This window comes from Heterodontus francisci, chromosome 11 (genome assembly GCF_036365525.1).
Source record: "Heterodontus francisci isolate sHetFra1 chromosome 11, sHetFra1.hap1, whole genome shotgun sequence".
NCBI classification, from domain to species: Eukaryota; Metazoa; Chordata; class Chondrichthyes; order Heterodontiformes; family Heterodontidae; genus Heterodontus; species Heterodontus francisci.
Window position 1 is genome coordinate 115,348,755 of NC_090381.1, and position 25,968 is coordinate 115,374,722.

Below are 25,968 nucleotides of genomic sequence, written 5' to 3' on the forward strand. Positions count from 1 at the left end.
GAGTTGTGAAAATGAACTAATTAACACAGCTGTTTTAATGAGATGGAAGTAAAGGGTTATGGGGAATAGAGAAAACACACGACCATTCATTGTTGTTACAATCAGATGGGGAGTGGTACAAAGATGTCACTACAATTAGGAGAGCATGGACTCACAATCTGATTAGTGAAAGCAGGGCCTCCACTCCCGTCCTGTACTGGCAGTGCTTTTATCATTGAGTTATGCCTGGTGCTGCTCCTGGCATGCCCTCCTGCACTCTTCATTGAACCAGGGTTGATCCCCTGGCTTGATGGTAATGGTAGAGTGGGGGGATATGTCAGGCCATGAGGTTACAGATTGTGGTTGAGTACAATTCTGCTGCTGCCGATGGTCCACAGTGCCTCATGGATGCCCAATTTTTTATTGCTATATCTGTTCAAAATCTATCCCATTTAGCACGGTGGTCATGCTGCACAATATGATGGGGGGTATCCTCAGTGTGAGGATTTTAAATGCTCCACCATTGGCGTTCAGGTGTCTAGGTCTTAAGCTCTGAAATTACCTCAGTAAACCTCTGCCCATTTCTACTGCTCTTTCCTCGAGTTTCTGACTCCAAGGTTAGAGTGCTCCCCACTGATCCATGGCATGTCTAACATGGAGTGAAGTAAGGCCATTCAAAGCATTTGGGCCAATTCCTTTATCTGGACAACATAGAATGAGCAGTGTTGTGACTGCACCTGATTCACATTTTCTTTGCAGGATCTCAAATCTCTCAGAGGCCTATCGAGGTGGTTTTATTGAATTCTGGAAATTCTAAGATTGCAAGCTCAGAACATTCGACCATGCCTGCTTTCTGTGAATGATATTTCCACGGCCCACACCGCTGAAAAGCCCCATGTTTGTTGGGGCAATCCATCACAAAAGGGTTAATTAATAATTATCGCCTGGGCCATGTCATGTCACCCTTCAAGCTCAGCCAGTCTTCATAACTCAAAGCAATAGGTCCTGCAATCATTGTCTTGAGAACTCTGGGCATTTTGTGTCATTGTCCCTTTCACAATGATGTCATAGAGTCATAGAGTTATACAGCACAGAAACAGGCCCTTCAGCCCATCGTATCTATGCCGGCCATCAAACACCTAACTATTCTAATCTCATTTTCCAGCACTTGGCCCATAGCCTTGTATGCTATGGTGTTTCAAGCGCTCATCTAAATACTTCTTAAATGTTGTGAGGGTTCCTGCCTCTACCACACTTCGGGTAGTGTGTTCCAGATTCCAACCACCCTCCAGGTGAAAACATTTTTCCTCAAATCCCCTCTAAACCTCCTGTCCCTTACCTTAAATCTATGCCCCTCGTTATTGATCCCTCTGCTAAGGGAAAAAGTTTCGTCCTATCTATCCTATCAATGCCCCTCATAATTTTGTATACCTCAATCAGGTCCCCCCTCAGTCTTCTCTGCTCTAAGGAAAACAACCCTAGCCTATCCAGTCTCTCTTCATAGCTGAAATGCTCCAGCCCGGACAACATCCTGGTGAATCTCCTCTGCACCCTCTCCAGTGCAATCACATCCTTCCTATAGTGTGGTGACCAGAACTGTACACAGTACTCCAGCTGTGGCCTAACTAGCATCTTATACAGATCCACCATAACCTCCCTGCTCTTATATGCTATGCGTCGGCTAATAAAGGCAAGTATCCCATATGCCTTCCTAACCACCTTAACTACCTGTGCTCCTGCCTTCAGTGATCTATGGACAAGTACACCAAGGTCCCTCTGAACTTCTGTACTTCCTAGGGTCCTACCATCCATTGTATATTCCCTTGCCTTGTTAGTCCTCCCAAAATGGTAATAACCATACCCAAACCTCTGAACAGTGCCCCACCAAGCACTTACATAGAGTTAGCAAACCAAGTAGATTTATTTTTATTATATATTCGTACATCCAGTGAGCAGATTATATATGGAAAGATGATTTGACTATTTTACATTTTCAATACATCACGTGTGTAATGCTTTATCTTCAGACTCTCTGTTCACACCAAGTAAATGTTTACCTTGATTCTTATCCATAATCCCAATGTTGCATATTGCAAACTTTAAGGGCCACTTTTCTGGACAATAACATTTCTGCTGTGAAGAACAATTGTTCGTCTTCCAGCATCGATTTAGTCAGTTGTAACTAACAGCTATTTAGCAAAGGCGTAAAGCTTTCCTTTCAGAATAACTATCACTGTGTGGCCTCATTCATATTATGCTTATTTATCTGTAATTAACATGGTAAATCTTGTTTACATTTATTTACAATACATTTGTCACTAACAGACAGGTAATTCCACAGATCATCACCTTCTCCCTTCCTCACCCACCCACCCCCCCCCCCACACCCCCACACCCCACCATCACCCAAAGTAGTAGATATGTGGAGCAATCTCTTCGGAAAAGCAATGTCTTTCAAAACTGAGCTGTGTAAAGAACTCATTGGGAACATGATTAAAGATCACATTGGGGTTAGTGGTTCTTCTGTGATGTTGGAGGCAGGGAGTCAAGGCAGGTGTGATCTTCAGGTGAAGTGGGGTTAGAGGACAATGGATAATTGTACCGAGGCATGTAAATGGAATTCAAGCCATACTGTCTGGCCTTATTTATATATTCCCTTAATAAATTCCTGTGTCCACATTTCTAATGGGAACTACATATGTAAGCCGTAGAATATGTGACTATATTTTCTTGATCATAGCACAGAAGGAGACCATTCAGTCCATCATGCCTGTACTGGTCTTTGAAAGAGCTATCTAATTAGTCCTAGACCCTTGCTCTTTCCCCACAGCCCTGCAAATTTTTCCTATTCAAATATTAATCTAATTCTTTTCTGAATGCTACTATTGAATCTGCTTCCACAATCCTTTCAGGCAGTGCATTCCAGATCAGAACAACACACTGCTTAAAAACCTCCTCATTTCGCCCCTGTTTCTTTTGCCAATTATCTTAAATCTCTGTCCTCTGATTACTGACCGTCCTGCCAGTGGCAACAGTTGCTCCTTATTCTAAACCCCTATTAATTTTGAATACCTCAATTATATCACCCCTTGAGGATAACAATTTTAGCTTCTCTAGTCTCTCCAGATAACTGACTTCCCTCAGCCCTGGTATCTTTTCTACTAAATCGCCTCTGCACCCTCTCCAAGGCCTTGACATCCTTCCTAAACTGTGGAGCCTAGAATTGGAGATAATGGGCTGAATTTTCCCAGCACTTTGGAGATGGATTGGGAGGTGCCCGATGTCTTCTCCAGTGGCAGAAAACTTAGCGGCCGTCACCCATGGGGTGGCCAATTGAACCGCTTAAGGGCCACTTCCTGTCCCACCGGCATTTAGCCTGCATCATGTGAGCCCACTGCTGTGTAGGGAGACTGCCAGGTAAACCCTGTCATTTCATTGAAACATTGGGCACCAACTTTCAAAGCTGGCAGAGATTGATCAGAATCCAAGAGCCACAAATGGTTTCAGTGTTTTTCTTTACCACATCCAACTTAGACACATTTGTAAAACCACGGGATTGTATGGCAGCAGAAACATGGGGCAGATTTTTGTCCTTGTATTTCAATAAGTGGATCACTTGCCATTTTAAATCGATTGAAAATTGGACGTGTTCTATAAGGGACGGGTAATTTGCTCTGTCAGGATGTAGCCCAGTATCAGCCACCCTTTGATTTCAATCGATTTCTTCACTGATTATTTTATTTATTGATTTAGAGATACAGCACTGAAACAGGCCCTTCGGCCCACTGTGTCTGTGCCGACCAACAACCACCCATTTTATACTAATCCTACATTAATCCCATATTCCTACCACATCCCCACAATTCCCCTACCACCTACCTATACTGGGGGCAATTTATAATGGCCAATTTACCTATCAACCTGCAAGTCTTTGGCTGTGGGAGGAAACAGGAGCACCCGGCGAAAACCCACGCGATCACAGGGAGAACTTGCAAACTCCGCACAGGCAGTACCCAGAATCGAACCCGGGTTGTTGGAGCTGTGAGGCTGCGGTGCTAACCATTTTTGTGTTTGGTGCATTTTAACACAAACATATAAACAAAAAAATGGACTTGGCAAGAAAGAAAATCTCCTAAAGGAGAAATGGTGCGTGATGTGGGAGAATTGCAAGGAAGACATATCCCAACTCAATCCATTCCATCAACCTCACCTATCTGCTACTCACCATCTCTCTCAATCCATCCAATTTACTTGACACAATTTGCATGTCCAGTTCAATATCCTCCCAATGTAACTTTTTTAACAAAGTTACCCTTTGGATGAATAAGTTCTACTCAGCTTCCCTTCTTACTCCTAACCTCCTGGAACATATTTACCAATATTTTCAATTTGACCCTGCAGGTTTTCAGCCACTACTTCCTCTCCTCATGGGCTCATCAATCCTGATTGTTCCCTTGCTCTGTTCTGATGCTCCATCATAATTAAAAATCATTTGCAAAGTAGCTGGTACAGAATGGAATTACAGGGCCAGTGGCCCAGAGGGGAATGACGCTACGTAAATATCTTCGGTATATTTTCAGATTTTTAATTTAGCGTTGAAGATTAGTCCCAATTTTGATGAGGAGCAAGAGACAACATAGCCATGTTTGAGTCACTAACCAACTCTCTGCCTCTTATACTCTGCTTGTAAGTTCAGCTTAGATCAGTAACCAATCAATAACTATTTACCTTCGTTCTATCTCAAACCCATAACCTGACGCATCTAAGCAGATCCAAGGTGGCTGTTACTTCTGCAGGTTTGATGCACATAAGATTGGACCTTAAATTTTTCATTATTTCTCTCTGAGGCAAGAGTTTCATAATTTAACATAATCCATGAGAAGATCAACAATAAAAATCAGAAATGAGGATTGCTTTTTTGTCCAGCATAAAGTATAACTTCAGTTCATTCTCTTTCATGTCAGGAGAGAGTGTATCTTAAGGTTTGCCATGGGTCCCTTGACGTGAGATCTGTTGAGGTTGCTCCAGGTTGCACACTGGCTCCTTAGACGTGCGCACTCTTGGCATGTGTCGAGTTTGTTGTGGAGGAGGAGTTTTGCGAAGCGTAATAATACCGGTTTTCCTGGTGCTGCGGTGAAGGACCGGTGCAGCAGGCGATCACTGCACCCCCGAGCAGGCAGAGCATGGTGCCTATCCAACCCATGAAGAGCGAGTAGCCAAAATTGAAGAGGTGTGTATCCTGGTGTACTCCCACTGGGAACCAGATGGTGGCCACTGCGGCACAGATTGCTGTAAGATACAAACGCAAGAAAGAACTTGCATTTATATAGCATCTTTCACAACGTCTTAGAGATGGCCATTTGTAAACCCCACTCCTGATATAAACACCTTTCCCTGTCCAACAGGGGCCTTCTAAAAGAAAAGAAAGGAACTTGCATTTCTATAGTGCCTTTCACCACCGCAGGACATCCCAAAGCACTTTGCAGATAAATTAAGTTTTATTTTGAAGCGTTGTCACTGTTGTAATGGGAGATACATGGCAGCCAATTTGCACACTACAAACTCCCACCAACAACAATGAGATAATGACCAGATAAATGTTTTAGTGATGTTGGTTGAGGGATAAATAATGCCCAGGACACCAGGGAGATCTTCCCTGCTGCTCTTCAAAATAATGCCACAGGATCTATTACATCCAGCTGAGAGAGCATATGGGCCTCAGTTTCACATTTCACCTGAAAGGTGATGCCTCTGACAGTGCAGCACTCCCTCAGTACTGCACTGGAGTGTCAATCTACATTGTCTGCTCAAGTATCTGGCGTGGGACTTGAACTCACAACCCTCAGACTCAGAGCTTCAAGTGCTACCACAAAGTCACAACTGACACCAAACATAGGTCAAATTAGGACCAAGTGAAGGAAATGATCATCAATGTTTAAGACTCTATTAACCATTCACAGACTGGGAGCCAGCATTTCACACACAGAGGGAAGACACTTATAAGAGACTGCTCCTTAGGTAATGGAACTAGGACACTCTTTGCTGAATCAAGAGCCATCATGATTGCTGTCCCAAGTCTCTCTGAGTGAGGTTGCCAAAATAGTGACAGTTTTGTGTCCTGGACTGACAGTCGCAAGGAACTGGATTGAGAATGTGCCACATTGATTTCATGTGGGACTGGCAGAGAACTGATCTTCACTCTTTCATTCTGCTCTGGATTCAAACCTAGATCCTAGAAAAAGAAATTGTTTGTGTTAACACACAGAAGAAGTCAGCCCTTTTCTCGCAGAGGGCTTGGGGTGATGGGGGCAGAGTTTGTCAGTAGAACACACGAGGTAATGATGAATCAGCTGCTCATTTTACAACCTGCTTGATCTTTTCCAATGAAAATTTCATTACTGCCAGTTTTGCACAAAGAGTAGCTTTGCCCTCCTTTTAATTTTCTCCTTTAGCTAAGAGAGGGCTTGTCCATTATCAGAAAAAATTGAGGTGTGAGAGGGTTGGCACCATCACTATAACTTTTTTTATTCTTTCGTGGGATGTGGATGTTGCTGGCAAGGCCAGCATTTGTTGTCCATGCCTAATTGCTCTTGAAACAGAGTGGCTTGCTAGTCCATTTCAGAGGGCAGTTAAGAAACAACCACATTGCTGTGGGTCTGGAGTGACCTGTCGGTCAGACCAGGTAAGTATCGCAGACTTCCTTCCTGAAAGGGCATTAGTGAACCAGATAGGCTTTTTAACAACAATTGATGATAGGTTCATGGTACTATTTTCAGATTTTTTAATTAATCTATGTAACTTAAGCTTTACTAGTTGCTGTGGTGGGTTTTGAACCTGCACCCCCAGAGCATTAGTCTGGGCCTCTGGCTTATTAGCTCAGTGACATTACCACTGCACCACGGTCTCCCCCACTACTGACTGGTGATTTGTACCTTCATGTGTAATAACCAACTGCAGCGCCAGCCTGGTGATCTACTACTTACCTAACAATATGAGGAGAATGGCGCCCAGCAAGGATCGCTTGTACTTGGAAGAATGGGATTCGGTTCCAAGGCGCATACATGGTAATGCTGTGAGTATGAGGAGAATTGCTGGCAGTCCCAGGATGGAGGCGGTAATCATCAGGGCTCGGCTGGTCTGCAGGTAAGCTGCGTGAGGAAAAAAGAGATGTTATTTAAGCACCCATTACAGAGGTGGTGGAGATCATTGATAGAAGAGCAACAGCGATGACTATTTTAGACCACCAATAATTTAAAGAAAGGCTGAGGAAGCTGAATTTATTATTAATGATGGATAAAAATATAGGGGGATAGAATTTGAGAATCATAGAATTTTAAAGCATCAAAGATGGTCATTTGGCCTGCTGTGCCTGTACCAGCTCTCTGAAGTGCTATGAAGGTGGCAGGACAATGTAATGTTAAAAATGCATATGGGATCCTTGGCTTTATAAATAGAGGCATAGTGTATAAAAGCAAGGAAGGTATGCTAAGCCTTTATAAAACACTGGTTAGGGCTCGGCTGGAATATTGTGCTCAATTCTGGGCACCATGCTTTAGGAAAGATGACAAAACCTCAGAGAGGGTGCAGAAGAGATTTAATAGAATGGTACCAGAAGTGAGGGATCCAGTTATGTGGAGACACTGGTGAAGTTGGGACTGTTTGCCTTGGGACGGAGAAGGTTAAGAAGAGAGTTAATAGAAGTGTTCAAAATTATGAAGGCTTTTAAGAGAGAAAATAGGGAGGAACTGTTTCTGCTGGTAGGAAGGATATTAATCAGAGGACATGGGTAATGTCCAAAATATTCAGGGAGGAAGTGAGGAGAATTTTTTGATGCAGCGAGTTGTTGTGTTCTGGAATGCATTGCTTGAAAGGGTGGGGGAAGCTGATTCAATGGCAATTTTAGAAGGGAACCGGCTATATTCTTGAAAAGGAGAAATTTGTTGGGCTATGAGGAAAAATCAGGGGAGTAGGACTAATTGGACAGCTCTTTCAAGGAGCTAGCACAGATATGATGGGTTGAATGGTCTCATTCTGTGCTTTTTTTCCCCTTAGTTCTATTCCCATGACCTTTCCAGATACCCTGATACATCTTTATTTTTCAAATATTTATCCACTATCCTTTTAAAAGCTATTGTGGATTCTGCATCCACCACTGTCTGCAACAAAAACAAGAAATGCTGGAATCACTCAGCAGGTCTGGCAGCATCTGTGGAAAGAGAAGCAGAGTTAACGTTTCGGGTCAGCGACCCTTCTTCGGAACCTGCAGTTGGACATTCATAGAACAGTTAAGAGTCAACCATGTTGGTGTGGGACTGGAGTCACACATGGGCCTGGATGAGGTAAAGACAGCAGGCTTCCTTCCGTAAAGGGACATTAGTGAAGCAGTTGAGTTTTGAGGGCAGCTTCTTACTCGGTCAAGAAATGGGCTTTCAAGAGGGTCTGTAAGGGACGGAGGTGGAGAGGCCGAAGGGTTTAAGGAGGGAATTCTAGAATGTGAGGCATTGGCAGCTGAAGGCACCAATGGTTGAATGAAGGAAGGGGTGTTTAGCAGGCCCAACTCAAAGGAATGGCAAGTTCAGGAGTTGGTGGTGGAGGGAGGGCATTGGTTGAGGCTGACCCTCGGAGTCACCCTCATGGCCTCTCTCCACAATGCTTCCAGTGCAATAAGCCTCCGTGCCTTTAAACGAGCAATCTATCCTGGGTTTCTGCTCTCTATCTATTGGCTTTGACTGGAAAATGAGAGCATTGGGTGGCAAGAGGATTGGCTTTGACTGTGTTACCTCTCCTTGTAAAAATAGCATGATCTTACATGACTTTACAATCATAGTTCGGACATGAAGGACGGTTACTTGGCTGAGGTAGTGAATGGGGATGGGAGGGGTTTAACCCCATGCCTGTGGCACTGTACCCCAGTAAGAGAGGTAGCACCTTAATTGCAAAAGGGGCGGAAAGTACGGGAAAAGAGATGAAATACATCTCTCAAACTTACGAACATTTGTACAGCTGGGTTCTTCCAGCTAGTAGGGCCATCGATCAAGTAAAATCCAGCGATTCACCTCCCAGGGGTGGAGTGCAATTTAACTCTTTTTGACGTAAGTGTTTGAGGATTGTCAGCCTTGCCCTGATGTAGAGAAGAAAGACATTCAAGATCAAGAAAGGAAATCCTGGGGTTGTCTGACTCATCCAGATCCAGCACATTACCTAGTAGATGACCAGACAGAAACAGGATATGACTCGTGAAGGTCCAAAAGTTGAATTGTTGCTTGTGATTGTGTTTAGAATTCTGTTTGCATGTGTCACTGGCTTGTCCTTTATATTGAGGGGGAGTTTGGGCAGGGAGGTTCCCAGTCACATTGGGAAGAGTTGAGATATTGAAAGAATTTTGGATCCATGAGATTGTGTGGCAAAGTGGGTCAGACATGACCTTTCACACTCTGGTGAATAAGGCCATAAAAATCTAACCAAGCACTCTCTAGAGGGATAGAATTGAAAAGTAGAGAAGTAATACTAAACTAGTACTGCACCTTGGTTGGACTATGCTGAGAGTACTGGGTAAAGTTCTGCTATCCATATTATAAAAAAGGGTATACAGGTACTGAAAAGGGTGCAAAAAAGATTTAAAGGATGATACAAGAACGGCAAGATTATACCTATCAGGAAAGGGTGAACAGGTTGGGTCTCTTTTCTCTTGACAGGTGACTCAGCAAGATCTTCAAAATTCTGATAGGCTTTGATAAGAGTAGACATGGAGTGAGAGAGAGAGTGTTTCCACATGTGGGGAAGAGCAATATAAGATAGTCACCAAGAAATCAAATAGGGAATTCAAAAGAAATTTCTTTACCCAGTGGTGAGAATTCAGAACTTGCTACCATAGGGAGTAGCTGTGGTGAATAGGACAGATTGAAGGGGAAGGAAGTTAGATAAGCAAATGAAGGAGATGTGAATAATGGGTGATGTAGATAGAGTTAGACTGAGGAAGGATGGGAGGAGGGTGAATGGAACATAAACACAGGCATGGATTGGTTGGGCCGAATGGCCTGTTTCTATTTATTTATTTATTTTTATTTAGAGATACAGCACTGAAACAGGCCCTTTGGCCCACCGAGTCTGTGCTGACCAACAACCACCCATTTATACTAACCCTACAGTAATCCCATATTCCCTATCACCTCCCTACACTAGGGGCAATTTACAACAGCCAATTTACCTGTCACCTGCAAGTCTTTTGGATGTGGGAGGAAACCGGAGCACCCGGCGAAAACCCACGCAGACACAGGGAGAACTTCCACACAGGCAGTACCAGGAATCGAACCTGGGTCCCTGGAGCTGTGAGGCTGCGGTGCTGACCACTGCGCCACTGTGCCGCCCCGCACTCTGGGATAGTGGGTCAGACACTGTCCTCTCACACTCTGGGACACTGGGTTAGACACTGACCTTTCACACTCTGGACAGTGGGTCACACATTGTCCTTTCACACTCTGGGACACTGGGTCAGACAGTTGTTACAGGAGATTCCATAGTCAGGGGGACAGACAGGCATTTCTGTAACTGTTATTGTGAGTCCCACATGGTGTGTTGCCTTCCTAGTGCCAGGGTAAAGGACATCACGGAAAGGATGCAGGATATTCTGCAGGGGGAAGGGAGTGAGCCAGAAGTTGTGATACACATTGGTACCAACGACATAGCAAGGGCTGGTATTGAGGTCCTACGATCAGATTTTCAAGAGCTAGGGAGGAAGTTAAAGAGTAGGACCTCAAAGGCAGTAATCCCTGGATTACTCCCAGTGCCACATACTAGTGAGAGTAGAAATATAAAGATAAAGAGGATCAATGCATGGCTTGAAGCATGATGCAGGAGGGAGGGTTTCAGATTCTTGGGGCACTGGGACCAGTTCTGGGGCAGAAGGCACCTATACAAAAGGGACAAGTTGTACCTCAACTGGACCGGGACCAGTGTCCTCATGGGGAGATTCACTAGTATGGTTGGGGAAGGTTTGAACTAAATTGGCAGAGGGATGGGCACCAGCATATGGAAGTAGAAAAAAGGAAAAAGGTGCACAATGTGAGAGTGTCAGCCATTACTAGAGAGGGAAGTAGATCCGTATTAGATAGGAGCAGACTCAGAAGGGTTACGAGGAACGCAAAAACAGGATTACAATGCATATGTGTAAACGCACGGTGTGGTGACTGAGGTTGGTGAGCTACAAGCACAAATAGCAGAATGGGAATATGATATCATGGGAATAACGGAAACATGGCTAAAAATGGTGAGGATTGTGTATGTAATATACAAGGATCTAAAGTGTTCAGAAAAAATAGAGGAGGAAAAAAGGGAGGTAGGGTGATGGTACTGATTAGGGAAGACATTGTAGTGTTGGAAGGGGAGGATGTCCTTGAGGGGTAAAGACAGAATCCATTTGGTTAGACTTGAGAAGCAAAAAGGGTATGATCACACTACTGGGGGTATTCTATAGACCTCCGAATAGTGAGAGAATGATAAAGCAGCAAATGTGCTGGGAAATCACAGAGATGTGCAAGTGATAATATTGGAGGCCTTTAATTACCCAAATCTCATTTGAGATAATGTTAGAATAAAGGGGAAGGAGGAGGAGGAATTTCTGAAATGTGTTCAGGAGAACTTCCTTGATCATTTAGTTCTCGGCCCAACTAGAAAGGAGATATTGCTGGATATAATGCTGGGAAATGAGGTGGGCCAAGTGGGCCAAGTGTCTCATAGAGTCATAGAGTTATACAGCACAGAAACAGGCCCTTCGGCCTATCATGTCTGTGTCGGCCATCAAGCACATAACTATTCTAGTCCCATTTTCCAGCACTTGGCCCATAGCCTTGTATGCTATGGCGTTTCAAGTGCTCATCTAAATACTTCTTAAATGTTGTGAGGGTTCCTGCCTCTACCACCTCTTCAGGCAGTGTATCCCATATTCCAACCACCCTCTGGGTGAAAATTGTTTTCCTCAAATCCCCTCTAAACCTCCTGCCCTTTACCTTAAATCTATGCCCCCTCATTATTGACCCCTCCACTAAGGGAAAAAGTCTCTTCCTATCTAACCTATCAATGCCCCTTATAATTTAGTATACCTCAATCATGTTCCCCCTCATCCTCCTCTGTTCGAAGGAAAACCCTAGCCTTTTCAGTCTCTCTTCATAGCTGAAATACTCCAGCCCAGGCAACATCCTGGTGAATCTCCTCTGCACCCTCTCCAGTGCAATCACATCTCTCCTATAGTGTGGTGGCCAGACCTGTACACAGTACTCCAGCTGTGGCCTAACTAGCATTTTATACAGCTGTCTAAGGTTATGTCTGTGGCGGAGCACTTGGGTAAGAGTGACCACCGTATCATAATGTTTAGACAGGTAATGCAGAAAAGCAAAGAATGATATAAGGTAGAATGTCTAGATTGGAAGAGGGCTAATTTCAACGTGATGAGAAGGGATCTAGCCAGGGTAAAATGGAACAGGAAAACTGACAGGAAAAACAGTGACAGAACAATGGATATCTTTAAGGAAGAGATGCTTCAGGCTAGGTACATTCCAACAAGAGCAAGAGGCAAGGAAACCAAGAACAGACCTCATTAGATGACAAGGAGATGGAGATTATGATGAAACAAAAAAAGAGTGTGTATGATGCATGTCAGGTGAATTCTTCAAGTGAGAACCAGGCCAAATACAATAAGTTGAGAGGGAAAGTGAAGAGCAAAATAAGACTGTCAAAGGGAGAATATGAAAATAGAATGGCAGTCAACATAAAAGGGAATCCAAAAATCTTCTACCGACATGTAAATAGTAAGCAGGTAGTAAGAGGTGGTGTGGGGCCTTTTAGGGACAATGAGGGTCATATATGTTTAGAGTAGCAGGGCAAGGCTAATATACTTAAGGTGTCCTTTGTATCAGTGTTCACTAAGGAAAAGGAATCTGAGAAAATATCAGTAGAAGTGGAGAGGGTAGAGGAAATGCATAGGGTAAAAATTGAGAGGGGGGAGGTACTAAAAAAGGTGGCTATGCTTAGGGTAGATAAGTCATCTGGTCTGCATGGCTTACATCTCAGGTTGCTAAAGGAAGTGGGGGTGGAGATAGCAGAAGGGCTTGCCATAATCTTCCAATCTTCCCTGGATATCAGGGAATGTGCCAGAGGATTAGAAAGTGGAAAATATGACACCCTTATTCAAGAAAGGGTATAAGGGCGACACTAGCAACTACAGGCCAGTTAGTATAACATCAATGGTGTGTAAAGTATTAGAAGCAATAATTAGGTAAAAAGTCAATAGACACTTGGAGAGGTTCAAATTAATTAAGGAGAACCAGCATGGATTTGTAAAAGGGAGATTATGCTTGATTAAACTAATTGAATTTTTTGATGAAGTAACCGTGAAGGTTGACGAAGGGAATGCAGTGGATGTTTATATGGATTTTAAGAAAGCATTGATAAGGCACCACATAAAAGGCTTGTTCACAAAACTGAGGATCATAGAATAGGAGGGTCATACGAACATACGAATTAGGAGCAGGAGTTGGCCACTTGGCCCCTTGAGCCTGCTCTGCCATTCAACAAGATCATGGCTGATCTGATTGTAACCTCGACTCCACATTCCTGCCTACCCCCGATAACATTTCACCCCCTTGCTTATCAAGAATCTATCTCTTTCTGCCTTAAAAATATTCAAAGACTCTGCTTCCACCGCCTTTTGAGGAAGAGAATTCCAAAGACTCACGACCCTCTGAGAAAAAAATTGTCCTAATCTCTGTCTTAAATGGCGACCCCTTATGTTTAAATAGTGACCCCTAGTTCTAGATTCTCCCACAAGAGGAAACATCCTTTCCACATCCACACTGTCAGTGTCCAATTGGATAATAATTGGCTTAAGGACAGAAAACAGTGAGTCATAGTAAATGAAGGATGGTAGACAGTGGTGTTTCCCAAGGGTCAGTACTGGGACCACTGCTTTTTTACCATATATAAATGACCTGGATCTTGGAATACAAAGTAGAATTTCAAAATTTGCCAGTGACACGAAACTTGGAGGTGTGGCAAACAGTGACGATGTTATGAACTGCCTGCAATAGGACATAGACTAACAGAATAGGAAGAAAAATGGCAGATGGAATTTAATACTGACATGTGTGAGGTGGTGCATTTTGGCAGAAGGAGTCGGGAGAGGCAATATTTTATTGGCACAGTTCTAAGGAGTGTGCAGAAACAGAGGGACATGGGGGTGCATGTGCATTGATCTTTGAAGGTGGCAGGACATATTGAGAGAGTGATTAGTAAAGCATATGGGATTTTGGGCTTCATAAATGGAGGCATTGGCCAGAATTTTACGCCCTCCCAAAGAGCGGGAAGGTGCCGGGGGCTGGGGGGTGGGGTGGGAGGTGGATGGGGGGGGGGGTGTAAAATGCAGCAGGAGGCTCAGGGGGCCCTTCCCGACCCGCTTCCACCTCCTTCGCCACTTTACGCAGGGTGGTGGCGGGGAAAGATGGACGCCCGCTCCAGGCCAATCAAGGCCCTTAAGTGGCCACTTAAGGGCCTCCACCCACCACCACGGGGATTTTACCTGTAGCTGCTAGGGCGGCCCAGGCCCAAGAGAAGCTGCCTGACAAAAGCAAGCAGCTTTCTGATGTTCTGGTGGGGGCCTTCATGATCACGCAACCTGTGCCCGACGGAGGGCACCCCCGCTGCTCCAACCACCCCCAACACGCCTCCCTATCCCCCCAATTGGCCACCCTTGCCTTGCCAGGGCCCAACCAATCACCCCCGGTGAGGCACCAAAAACTTACCTTTGTTCTGGGGCTCCCCGACATCTTCTTTCCAATGGCTGGGTTGCAGTCCCAGCAGTGGCCACCGCTCCTGGTGGTGCTGTTGGGACGAAGAGCTGCCGGCCCGCTGATTGGCTGGCAGTTCCATTGGGCAAGACTTCCTGCCTCAATGAGATGGAAGTCCCACCTCAGAACAATTGAAGGCCTGTGGACCGCAAAATGCGGTCCGGATCCCCAGGCCAGGCGGAGGCGGCTTCGCCACCAACATTTCAGTCGGTGGATGTCTCCCATCTGCCGAGGGGAAAATTCCAGCCATTGAGTACAAAAGCAGGAAAAGTATGCTGAACCTTTATAAAGCAATGGCTAGGCCCCAACTGGAGCATTGCGTTCAGTTCTGGTCACCACACTTTCGGAAGGATGTGAGGGTCCTTGAGAGGATGCAGAGGAGATTTACCAGAACGGTTCCAGGGATGAAGGATTTTAATTACAAGGTTAGGTTGGAAAAGCTGGGGCTGTTCTCCTTAGAGCAAAGGAGATTGAGGGGAGATTTAATAGCAATATACAAGATTATGACAGGCTTAGATAAATTAGACAAGGAAAAACTGTTCCAATTAACAAATAATACAAGGATTAGCAGACACAAATTGAAGGTCTTGGGCAAGCGATGCAGGGGGCATGTGAGGAAGAACTTTTTCCACAGTGAGTGGTAATGATCTGGAACTCGGTACCCACAAGGGTGGTGGAAGCAGAGACAATCAAAGATTTCAAAAGGAAATCGGATGACCACTTGAAGGAAATAAACTTTCAGGGCTACGGGAATCGAGCAGGGGAATGGGACTGACTGGATTTCTCTGTGGAGAACCGGATTGGACTCAATGGGACAATGGATTCCTTCTGTGCTGTAAATGACTCTATAGCTCTGACACTGTCCTTTCACACACTGGGACAGTCAGTCAGACACTGTCCTTCCATTTTTGCATCATGGTTTCTGATCCAACCTGGAGCCTGATGGGCTGAGAGTGAATTCTGTGCTCAGAGACTGAGTCACAATTCCTGTGAGTATGTTGCTGGGAATATAGGATTGGAGAATTACCTGTGAAATTCCCCGTCTCTGCAGGATGTGAGTTTCCGTGCATAATTTCAACTGTTTCCATTTAGTTCCCAGTGGGCATGGGCGACCAACACAAGACTGACCCCAACTCAAAGAATCATAGAATCATGGAACAGAGAAGGAGACCATTCAGCCCATCATATTTGTTGAAGAGCTATCCAATTATTCCCACTCCTCTGCTCTTTCCATATAGCCCTGCAATTTTACTTTTCATTATTTATCCAATTCCCTTTTTATAGTTACTATTGAATCTGTTTCCACCACCCTTTCAGACAGCACATTTCAGATCACAATAACTTGCTGCTCATCTCCCCTCTGGTTCTATTGCGAATAATCTTAAATCTGTCTCCTCTGCTTACTGACCCTCCTGCCAGTGGAAACACTTTCTCCTTATGTATTCTATCAAAACCCCTCATGATTTTGAACACCTCTATTAAATCTCCCCTTAATCATCTCTGCTTTAAGGAGAATAAACCTAGCTTCTCCAGTCTCAGCTCTGCTTGGCAATCTCATTGAGAGATCAAAGAATGGCTAGTTAAGGCCAGTGTTGGCCAGTCGAAATAGCTGATTAAGCACAGGTTGTGGTGACACTGAGCTACAAACATTAAATTCCTATTGGTAACAGCCCTAAACTATGAATTGGAGCAAAAGACTGATGTCAAATTACTGAAGAGGAAGGGTTTGAACAGGCCCTCCTCCAAACACTGAGTTTTAAGTTCTCTCCATCATGATAATGGTGGGGTGTGGTGACAGGGGGCACTGGTGGCAGAGACAGAGAGTCAGATGGACAGACCGAGAGAGAAAGAGACAGAGAGAGAGAGAGAAAGTGACAGAGAGAGAGAGAAAGTGACAGAGAGAGAGAGAGAGAAAGAGACAGAGGGCCAGAGAGAAGAAGAAAGAGACAGAGAGAGAGAGAAAGTGACAGAGAGAGAGAGAAAGCTAGAGGGAGAGAGAGACAGACAAGGAGAGGGAGAGAGACCAAGAGAGAGAGAGAAGCAGAAAAGACAAAAACAGACAGGCAAAGAAAGAACCAAGAGGGGCAGAGAGAAAGGAAAAGTGATACAGTGACAAGGAGAGAAAAGAGAGAGAGAGAGACAAAGTAAGACAAGCAGAATCATAGAAGAAGGACAGAGAAACAAGTAAAGAGGAACACAGAATGGGACAGTGAGGTAGCAAGAAGGATGGACAGAGAAAAAGAGAGGTATATAGAGACAGAGATGGAGAAAGTGAAAGAATCAGAGAGGAGCAGAGAAACAAGGAAGAGAGACAATGAAATAAGGAGAGAGGAGGTCAGAGAGACAGACAGATGGGGAACACATTCGAGCCACACACACTGTAATATAAAAACTATCGACAATACTAAAGGAAACCTGATCTTTACCTTGTTCTTGCCTGGATTGGACTGACAGCTGGTATAATGGTCTTGTTTAAAGGGGCATTGTGTTTGTCAAATTAGTTTTCTTGTGGGGAGAGTGAGGGGGAGAAGTGCCCAGCATAATGTCACAATGACTTAATTGTTTACTTGCAAACAAAGTAGAAACAAATGAAAAGGTTTGCCAAACATTCTTTTGTTCCGCCAAGGCCTTGCCTCTTTAAGCTGCTTCTGCTGGCCTCATTTCCTCCATTTGTACAGTACAGAATCCAGCTGCTACCCGGGCTTTCACGGATTAAACAACAGCAGCTGCAAAAACATTGAATTCAACCGCAGTCCTCACTCACACGGTGCTAACATTACCTTGAAGCACAGATATAATCATTGGAATAATAACTGGGAACTGCAACCAATTGAAAGGGTCGGGAGTTATTATTTTATCTGTCACGGTAACTCATGACGGAATTGTGGTCGGAAAGGTTTGTTGAAAGCACATGTGGCTGATCTGTCCTTTCTGAACAGCATAGTACTTTTTAGTGGCAAAAATAGCAGAGACGGGAGTACAAGCAGCACTGGGTGAGTTGTGGTTCAGTGTGTCAGCAGGTCATGGATTCAATTCCTACTCCAGCAATTTGCATCCATAATCCAGGCTAACACTTCCAGTGCAGTAGAGAGGGGGTGTTCCACATTCGGAGGTGGCATCTTTTGGATGAAATGTTAAATCGATGCCCCATCTGCTCTCTCAGATGTAAAAGATTTTATGTCACTATTTCAAAGAATAACTGGAGAGTTCGCCAAAATTTATCCCTCAACCAACATCACTAAAAGAAACAGATTGCTGCTTGTGAGATTTTGCTGCGTGCAAAATAGCTGGTGTATTTCCCACAACAGTGACCTCATTTCAAAAAAACACCTCTTTGGCTGTGAGGCATTTTGGACAGCATAAGGTTGTGAAAGGTGCCATAGAAATGGAAATGGAAATTCCTTCTTTTTTTATCACGGATTCTTAGTATAAAGCATAACTTTTTCCTTGCCGTTCCATGACTGTATCAGATGAGGCTGGTTAAGTTCAGACAAAACTCACTTCATTGCTCAACATTTATACAATCTACATCACAGAAACAGGCCATTTGACCCAACTGGACTGTTCAGTTGTTTATACTCCACACGAGCCTCCTCCCCCTCTAAATATTGTAAGAATATGGGTTTTTGAGGACATTTTAAGGGATTAAGCATTGCAACAGTTAAATGACCCTAAGCTTTCTCTAAAAAGTTTCTTTCTGAAAGAAGAATGCAGCTTTGGATTTTCTGCCGACTCAGTGTTCTAGGTGAATCAGGGTGGCATCGGTGTTGTAAAAACACACTTCTGATCATTGGGAAAGAACAAGAGGGACTCTCTCCTGAATGTAGGGATACGCAAAGCTTTTGTAAACTGTCGAAACATAATCAATTATAAATTATTTTTACTAATTTTTATGCACTCAGCTTTGCTACAACTAGAACTCTTGTTATCATCAAGGTCCTGGGCTGCATCATCACCATGGAAACAGAAACCAGGGACAGAAATAGCTTGTGCTAAAACAGATAAAGGAGGTTCAGGACTATGCCTGTGGACAAAACGTAGCAGGCTCATGGTTGGGTAAAATGGAGGTGGATGGGAGTGGGATGGAAAGTAAGGACAGGGGGAACCTTATCGCTGTTCTGGGAGGGAGGAGATGGGGTGAGAGCAGAAGTGCGGGAAATGGGTCAGACATAGTCGAGGTCCCTGTCAACCACAGCGGGGTGGGGGGGGGGGGGGGGGGGGTGGTGGGCGGGATCCTTGGTGAAGGAAATATGAAGACATATCAGATGTGCTGTTATGGAAGGTTGCATCCTTTGAACAAATGCGACGGAGACAGAGAAACTGGGAGAATGGAATGGAGTCCTCACAGGAGGTAGGATGTGAGGAAGTGTATTCAAGGGAGTCAGTGGGGCTTACAATGAATATTAGCAGACAGCCTATTGCCAGAAATGAAGACAGAGACATCAAGGAAGGGAAGGAAATTGCCAGAAATGGGCCATGTGAAGGTAAGAGAAAGGTGGAAGTTGGAAACAAAGTTGATGAAGTTTTCTAGTTCCGGGCGAGAGCAGGAAACAGCACCGAAACCGTTATCAATGTATTGGAAGAAGAGTTGCGAGAGGGGGCCTGAGTAGAACTGGAAAGATTTTATCTGTTTTTTTCTATTAAAGCTGCAAGGTTTCAGTGCACACATTGTGGTGCCACTGGCTGTGACTCTGCCGTCTTTACCCTTTTGAGTAAAAATGTTGCAAGAGGTTTTATTCAAGTGTGAAAGCTAATCTTTTCATCACTTCAATGCAATCATTTGGAAAGACATTTGAGGAATGAAAAGGAAAGATGACATCATTTACTTCTTTTTGCAAGCATGTACTTTTATTTATCTGTTCTGTATTGTGTTTAGTTAATAAAATGTTGATCTGAATTCATTTGGAATTATTGAGGCTAACAAATGTATTCAATTGTGAAAACTAGAGTCATATTGTTGCCACAGTGAAATTATAGATGTTGTAAATTGTGTGAGTGTCTCTAGTTCTGGACATGAGACTATCACAAAGAGAATTGGCCAAAGAATCATCCCAGTGTCACTGGAATGTGTTAAAATAGGGTCAATGCTACTGCCCTCAAGCAGTATGGTAACAATCTGAAGAAAGTTCATGGTGGTAGTATTAACAATTTTTTTGACTTTTTAATTCTTAGGGATGGATAAAAATTTGGAACATTTTTGTGCCTTCAAGGTTCACGTTTTGAGAATTGGGAGTGAAGGGGAAGCTGAAATTTATTTTAAATATTTTGCAAGCTTTAAAATGTACAAAGACTGTACAAAAGGTAAAATGCTGTTTAGTTTTATTGATTGGGAAAGTTTTCTTCAATTTACATGAAGTGACACAATGGTGTTTGACAATGTTTTGACAGTATTTTTTTAATTTCACCAGACAACAATTTTTGTATTGCTGAATGTAAATTTATATATTTGTCTGAATTAAGTTTCTTAATTTAAGTGGATATTTTCCCATAGTGACAGTAGGAAATTATGAACTGAAAAATTAACCACTTGGGCTCCTAAACAGAGCCATATTGGATCTGTTTCTCTTTTCTTTTAAACAGGGGGCCATGATTTCTTGGACCACATGGAGGTTGATGGCGTAGCAAGAGATCCACCAGTTTAAAGAATTTACAAATTTACCTGCAGAGATCGGCAGATATCAAATGCATGGTGATGATTTGGACTACAGGCTACGCCTTTCAAAAAATTGGCCTTAACTCATTCAGGGTCATTTGTTATTTTCTGAGACAGAGAGCTCAAGATGGGGAGATGTCAAAGATACCTGTAAACTAATTGCAAGTACATTTCTAATGTAAAACCAGCAAGCCTGGGCATTATTTATTCTGAAATTGGAATTGATAAATAAAATTGATATGAGTTGCTGTTCATGTACTCGAGAAGGGAAACTCTATCTGAAGTTTAAGGGGATAATTAAATATTTTAATAAAGGAAAAAGAAAATTCTCGGTGGTTCTGCTCATTGCTATGTACCAAGGAAGAAGGTTCCGGGGAAATAAAATTGATCATTGACAAGTCCTTCCAGCCCAGCAGTACGACTATGGGAAAACTCAGCTGGGTGCAAATCGGTCCAGTATAAATTGGTTGGGTGTGAATCGGGCTGGGGAATCAGGGGAGGGTAAATTCGATGGGTGCAAATTAGGCAGGAGTATATCGGGCACAGTGCGAATTAGGCGGGTGTAAATTGGGCGGGTGAAAACTGGACGGGTGTAAATCAGGACAGTGCCAATCGGGCTGGTGGAAATCAGGCTGTCAATGTGCTATCGCCCATGTTCCGCCAAGTGGTCAAGGTGGAAGCTTGACCTCATGGTGTCTGAATTCCTGTAAAAGCTACCTGTTTTGTCAGAGAAAAGAGTTTGAAATTAAACAAGGTTCTGTAACCTAGCTAGGAGGTTTTCTGATTTCAATGTGTGTGTGTGTGAGTGAGATAGTTAGGGTTAGGATTAGGGTTAGATGACCCACTCGATTCACACCCACTCGATTTACACCCCACCTTATGTTCATTTCCAATGATGTCAGAGCTCTGCTAATGTCTGTTTTTCGCCAAAGTGAAAATTCACTCCCAGCGAGCATAGGGGTGACGAGTGAATGGATTTTAATACGAACAGCAGAGTTTTGGATGAGCTCAGTTTACAGAAGGTGGAGGATAGGAAGAGGCATTGGAATATTTCATCCAGAGGTAACAAAGGCATGGATGAGGGTTTCAGCAGCAGATGGGCTAAGGCGGAGGCGGAGATGTGCGTTGCTATGGCATTGGAAGTAGGCAGTGTTTGTGATGGTGTAGATATGGGGAAGGAAACTCCTCTCAGGACTGAACAGGATGCTCCAATTGGCAAAATTCTGTAACTGTCATCAGGAGGCAAATCATGGCTTATCTGGGACTTAATGTCGGACAAACAGTCTGACAGCACAGATGCAGTGGAGGGTTTGAGAGAAGTGATGGAGAGGTAGAGCCGGGTGTCGTTATGTGGAGATTGACCCCATGTTTGTGGATTATTTGCCAAGGTCCGCCATTTAGAAGAGGAAGAGGAGGGAGTGAAGAATAGGTTATTGGTGGGGGGGGGGGGGGGGGGGGAGGGGGAGCTCCAGAGACAACTGTGGGGGCAGGAGGAGAAACCATTGTTGGAAATCCTCTGGCTACAATAATTTTGTCAGGAGAGGAACCAGGCTAGGGTAATCCCACTGATCTGGACAAAGGATAAGAGGCATCAGAGGAAGGTGGTGAGGTCAAACATATCGTAGGCTGCGGAAAGGGTGAGGAGGACATATTAATGTCACAGAAAGGATCATTCGCGACTGTGGTAAGTGCCATTTCAATGCTGAGGGTGGGGTAAAATCCTGATTGGGGGGATTCAAACATGGATTCTCAGGAAAGATGGGTATGGATTTGAGAAGTGACAACGCATTGAAACATTTTGAAGAGGAAAGGGAAGTTGGAGATGAGGTGGACGTTTGTAAGAACAGAGGTTTTTTCAGCATGAGGGTGAAAACACTGATTTTGAAAGTGAGTGGGACAGTACCTGAGGAGTGGGAAGCATTTACAATGCCAGCTAGTATCAGGAGTGAGGAAGGGAATTTGGGTGGTGAGCAGTTTAAGGGAATTAGAGCCAAGGACACAGGAGGTGGGTCTGATGGAGAAGAGGAGCTCAGAGAGCAGATGGGGGGGGGGGGGGTGGTGGCGGGGTGATGGGTTAAAACTAGGAGAGAGACTGGGGTTCAGGTCAAGGGCAGGAAGGACCCTGAGGTGGGAAGTTTGGCTTGGTGTGCTAGGGAAAGCAGCTGAATGGGCAGATTTATGTTGGTGACAGCAAATTAATAAGCCCCTTGGAGATTTGTTAGAGGTGAGGGTGGAGAGGGCAGGGGGCGCTGGATTTAAGGAGAAGACTGATAATGTAGAAAATAAGTTCTGGGTTATCTTTGTTCACCACAATGAAATAATGAGCAATACTGTCCTGATTGTGCTCAATGAAGTCCAGCCAAAATGGTGCACCGAATCTGCTCAAGCGGGTGCCACCTGGACTTGAGGAAGTGAAGGTGGGGAACACGCTAAGGGCAGCTACCATGATAGGAGAAGATAAAAGCTTGTTTTCCAACAAGGGCATCAAAGGTCAGACAGTGACTGAGGAGATTAGGGCAATTAGGGATGGCCAATAAATGCTGGCCTGGCCTGCAATGCCCACATCCCATGAAAGAATAAAAAAAAGATTGACAGACGCTGAGATTTCAAGGCGAATTGAAAGCCAAAGGCTGGGCAGTTGGGACTTTGAAAGCAAGTTGTTAGTGACCTGGTGGGGAGGGTAGGTTTTTTCCAGGGCTGGATGCAGAAGGAAATGGGAGGTTGGAAGAGGGTAGTGGAATGTTGTTGGTGAGGAATACAAGGAAGCGGTTGGAGATGGTCTTGTCTGTGATCGAGATCTTGAGAGTTGAGAGGCTGCGAAAGTGATGAGTTGTGTCTGAGTATGAGTAGAGAAGAGTTTTTATGGAAGGAGATATTTAGGGAGAGGAAGCCAGTGAGATCAGAGGAGAGAGCGTGAGGGGAGCTGAGATAGAGATTGAAAGCACTAAGGATGAGGAGTCACAGAACGGCGAGGATGAGGGAAGACAGGAGCGATAGATATCTCAGTGAGAATTAAAATGGGGGCAGTAGACAGTGAAAATTTCAAAGAAGGGGTGCGAGGGATGGAACAAGGTGATGTACTTGAAGTAGGAGAGGGTGCCAGAGAAGTAGGAGCAGAGAGCAAGGTGTCAATTGATCATGCCTGCTCACTGCTAATTCTTGAGATGCCAATTTCAATCGGACTATTAAAATATCCTGCATATTTTGCCCAAATGGAAGTAAGGAATGTGATCTGTTTGTAAAATGTTTTAGAAGCACATTCGGTACGGAGAAATCTCAGGGAGCGGTGGCAGTTACACAACCCTACATTCATCTGATGGATCTCATCTTTCACCAAGTGAAAAGCTGACCGTGAGCAGTATGAGGGCAAGGCAGGGATGGGATCGAGCCTTCGAGCTGTTTGCTATTGCTGAAAATTCATTGAAAACCTTAACATCTCCAATAACTCCCATCTGCTCCCATGTGAGACAGAGACAGAAGCAGAAAAACTGTGTCAGAAACCAAAATTTTGAAATCACATTTACACTGTTGGAATCTCCAGTGTTCACAGATAAAGCAATAGCAAAACCAAATCAACAGAAATTAGATTCTAAAAGAAAGATTAAACTTAAATTTCTATAGCACCTTTCAGAACCTCAGGATGTCCCAAACTGCTTTACAGTCAATGAAGTACTTTTGAAATGTAGCCATTGTTTTAATGGAGGAAACACAATAACCAATTTGTGCACAGCAAGATCCCATAAACAGCCCAATAATGTTTTAGGTATTATTGGTTGAGGGATAAATATTGGTCAGTATGCCGCAGTGAACTCCCCTGCTCTTCAAATAATGCCATGGAATCTTTTATGTCCATGTAAAAGAGCTACGAGACCACAGTGTAACATCTCATCTGAAAGACAGCACCTCCAACACTGCAGCACTCACTCTGTACTGCACTGGAGTGTCAGCCTGGATTATGGGCACAAATCTCTGGAGTCACAGGCAGGAGTGCTACCCGCTGAGCCGCAGCTGACAGTGAGAATTAATCACAGGACCTGAATGGTAGAAAGTGATGAAGAATATTAAGAATTTTCTGAGTTAGCATCCACAAAGAGGTCAGCAGCTTCATTTTGGGAAATGCCAGTCACTGAGTCCTTGTAATGTCACTGATCTCAGTGGATACTCCATGTGCAGATTAGCACAGGAATGATTAAGGGACACATGCCCATTAAATTCTACGCCCAGTATCTTAACCTATTGAAGATAAATGGGTTAATATATCAGGTAAAATAGTGGAATATCACCCAGAGACATAAGTTAGCTTCTGCAGTCTATCGGTTTGCAGAGAATGATGATTGTCTGAAAGCACTCAGGGAAAGTGAAGAACCAGATGCTGGTGGCATAACATGAAATTAGATTTGGAACTAAATAAAGGAGAAATAAAAGAGGGAGTAAGGAGACGAGGAACAAAGTAAATATAACTCCACCAACAAAAGAGAACATTAGATCGAAGGAGGAGAAGGAAACAGAGATGGACAGTGGGAGAATTATATTAAAAAAATACAGAAATAAAGGGGAAGGGATTCATGCCTAAAATTTAAATTCAAATGGGGAATTAATGAATAAAAGAGAGAGAGATAGGTAACATAGCACTAACAATGACGTAGAAGTTACCTGGCATTCTCAGGATGTCGGAGAGAGTCTTGCAGTGGTAGGCACCAGTCGATCGATAACATTCAGTCCACAACCCCTGCAATTTCAATTCCCCAAAGTGACGGCAATCGCTCACTCCTTTTGAGCAGCTCTGAACCCACTCCTTGGTGCCGGTGGCGATCAGAATGCTGATCCAGCCCAGGGAGCTCAGCACGAAGCCCAGTAAATGCAGACATGTAGACGACATTCTGTCTTCAACCAACTGAGCAATTTACCAGCAGAAAAATGTGAAAATACTTCAGACCAGATTCAGTTTCTCCTGTTAAATATTTCCCCCCCCCAAAAAAAACTTGGAACTGCCTCTAAGAATTCTCAGGAAACACAAGGGCCTGCAAAATAAAATCTGTGTATGCTTCCAAGATAAAACCCTCTTTTGTTGTCCGTTTTCTTGATATGACAAAAACCTTTAAGCAGTGCATTCGCAGAAAGTGAAGCTGTAAGAAAGTCTCAGCTGAAATTCCTACCAGCCAATCAAGACTACAGAAATCATCTAGGACGGGGGAATGGGGCTGGAACTTTCTCAGCCAATCAGTGAACGGAAAAAAATTGGGATTTTTTTTTCCCACATACTGTCTGTTTCCAGTTATAGAGAATAAGCCTGGTAACTGGAGTCACAGGAGTATTGGTTAATGTAATATAATCTACAGTGTTTGACAATACTGTAAGAAAGAAACAGCTTGCATTTCTATAGCACCTTTCACAACCTCAGGCTGTTCCAAAGCATTTTACAGCCAAAGAGGAAACACAGCAGCAAATTTGTGCACAGCAAGCTCTCACTGATAGCAATGCAAAATTGACCACATCATC

At 43.9% G+C, this 25,968-nt stretch overlaps 1 protein-coding gene across 1 annotated transcript; it reads right to left on the minus strand.

Moving 5' to 3' along the window:
- On the minus strand, positions 1–25,604 carry LOC137375483 (claudin-11-like). Its single transcript, XM_068042816.1, has 3 exons — positions 25,123–25,604; positions 6,963–7,127; positions 1–5,268 (listed from the first exon to the last, which is right to left on the minus strand). The coding sequence occupies exons 1-3, from the start codon at positions 25,346–25,348 to the stop codon at positions 5,024–5,026; spliced, it is 636 nt and encodes a 211-aa protein (XP_067898917.1). The 5' UTR covers positions 25,349–25,604; the 3' UTR covers positions 1–5,023.
- Between the last annotated feature and the right edge of the window lie 364 nt (positions 25,605–25,968).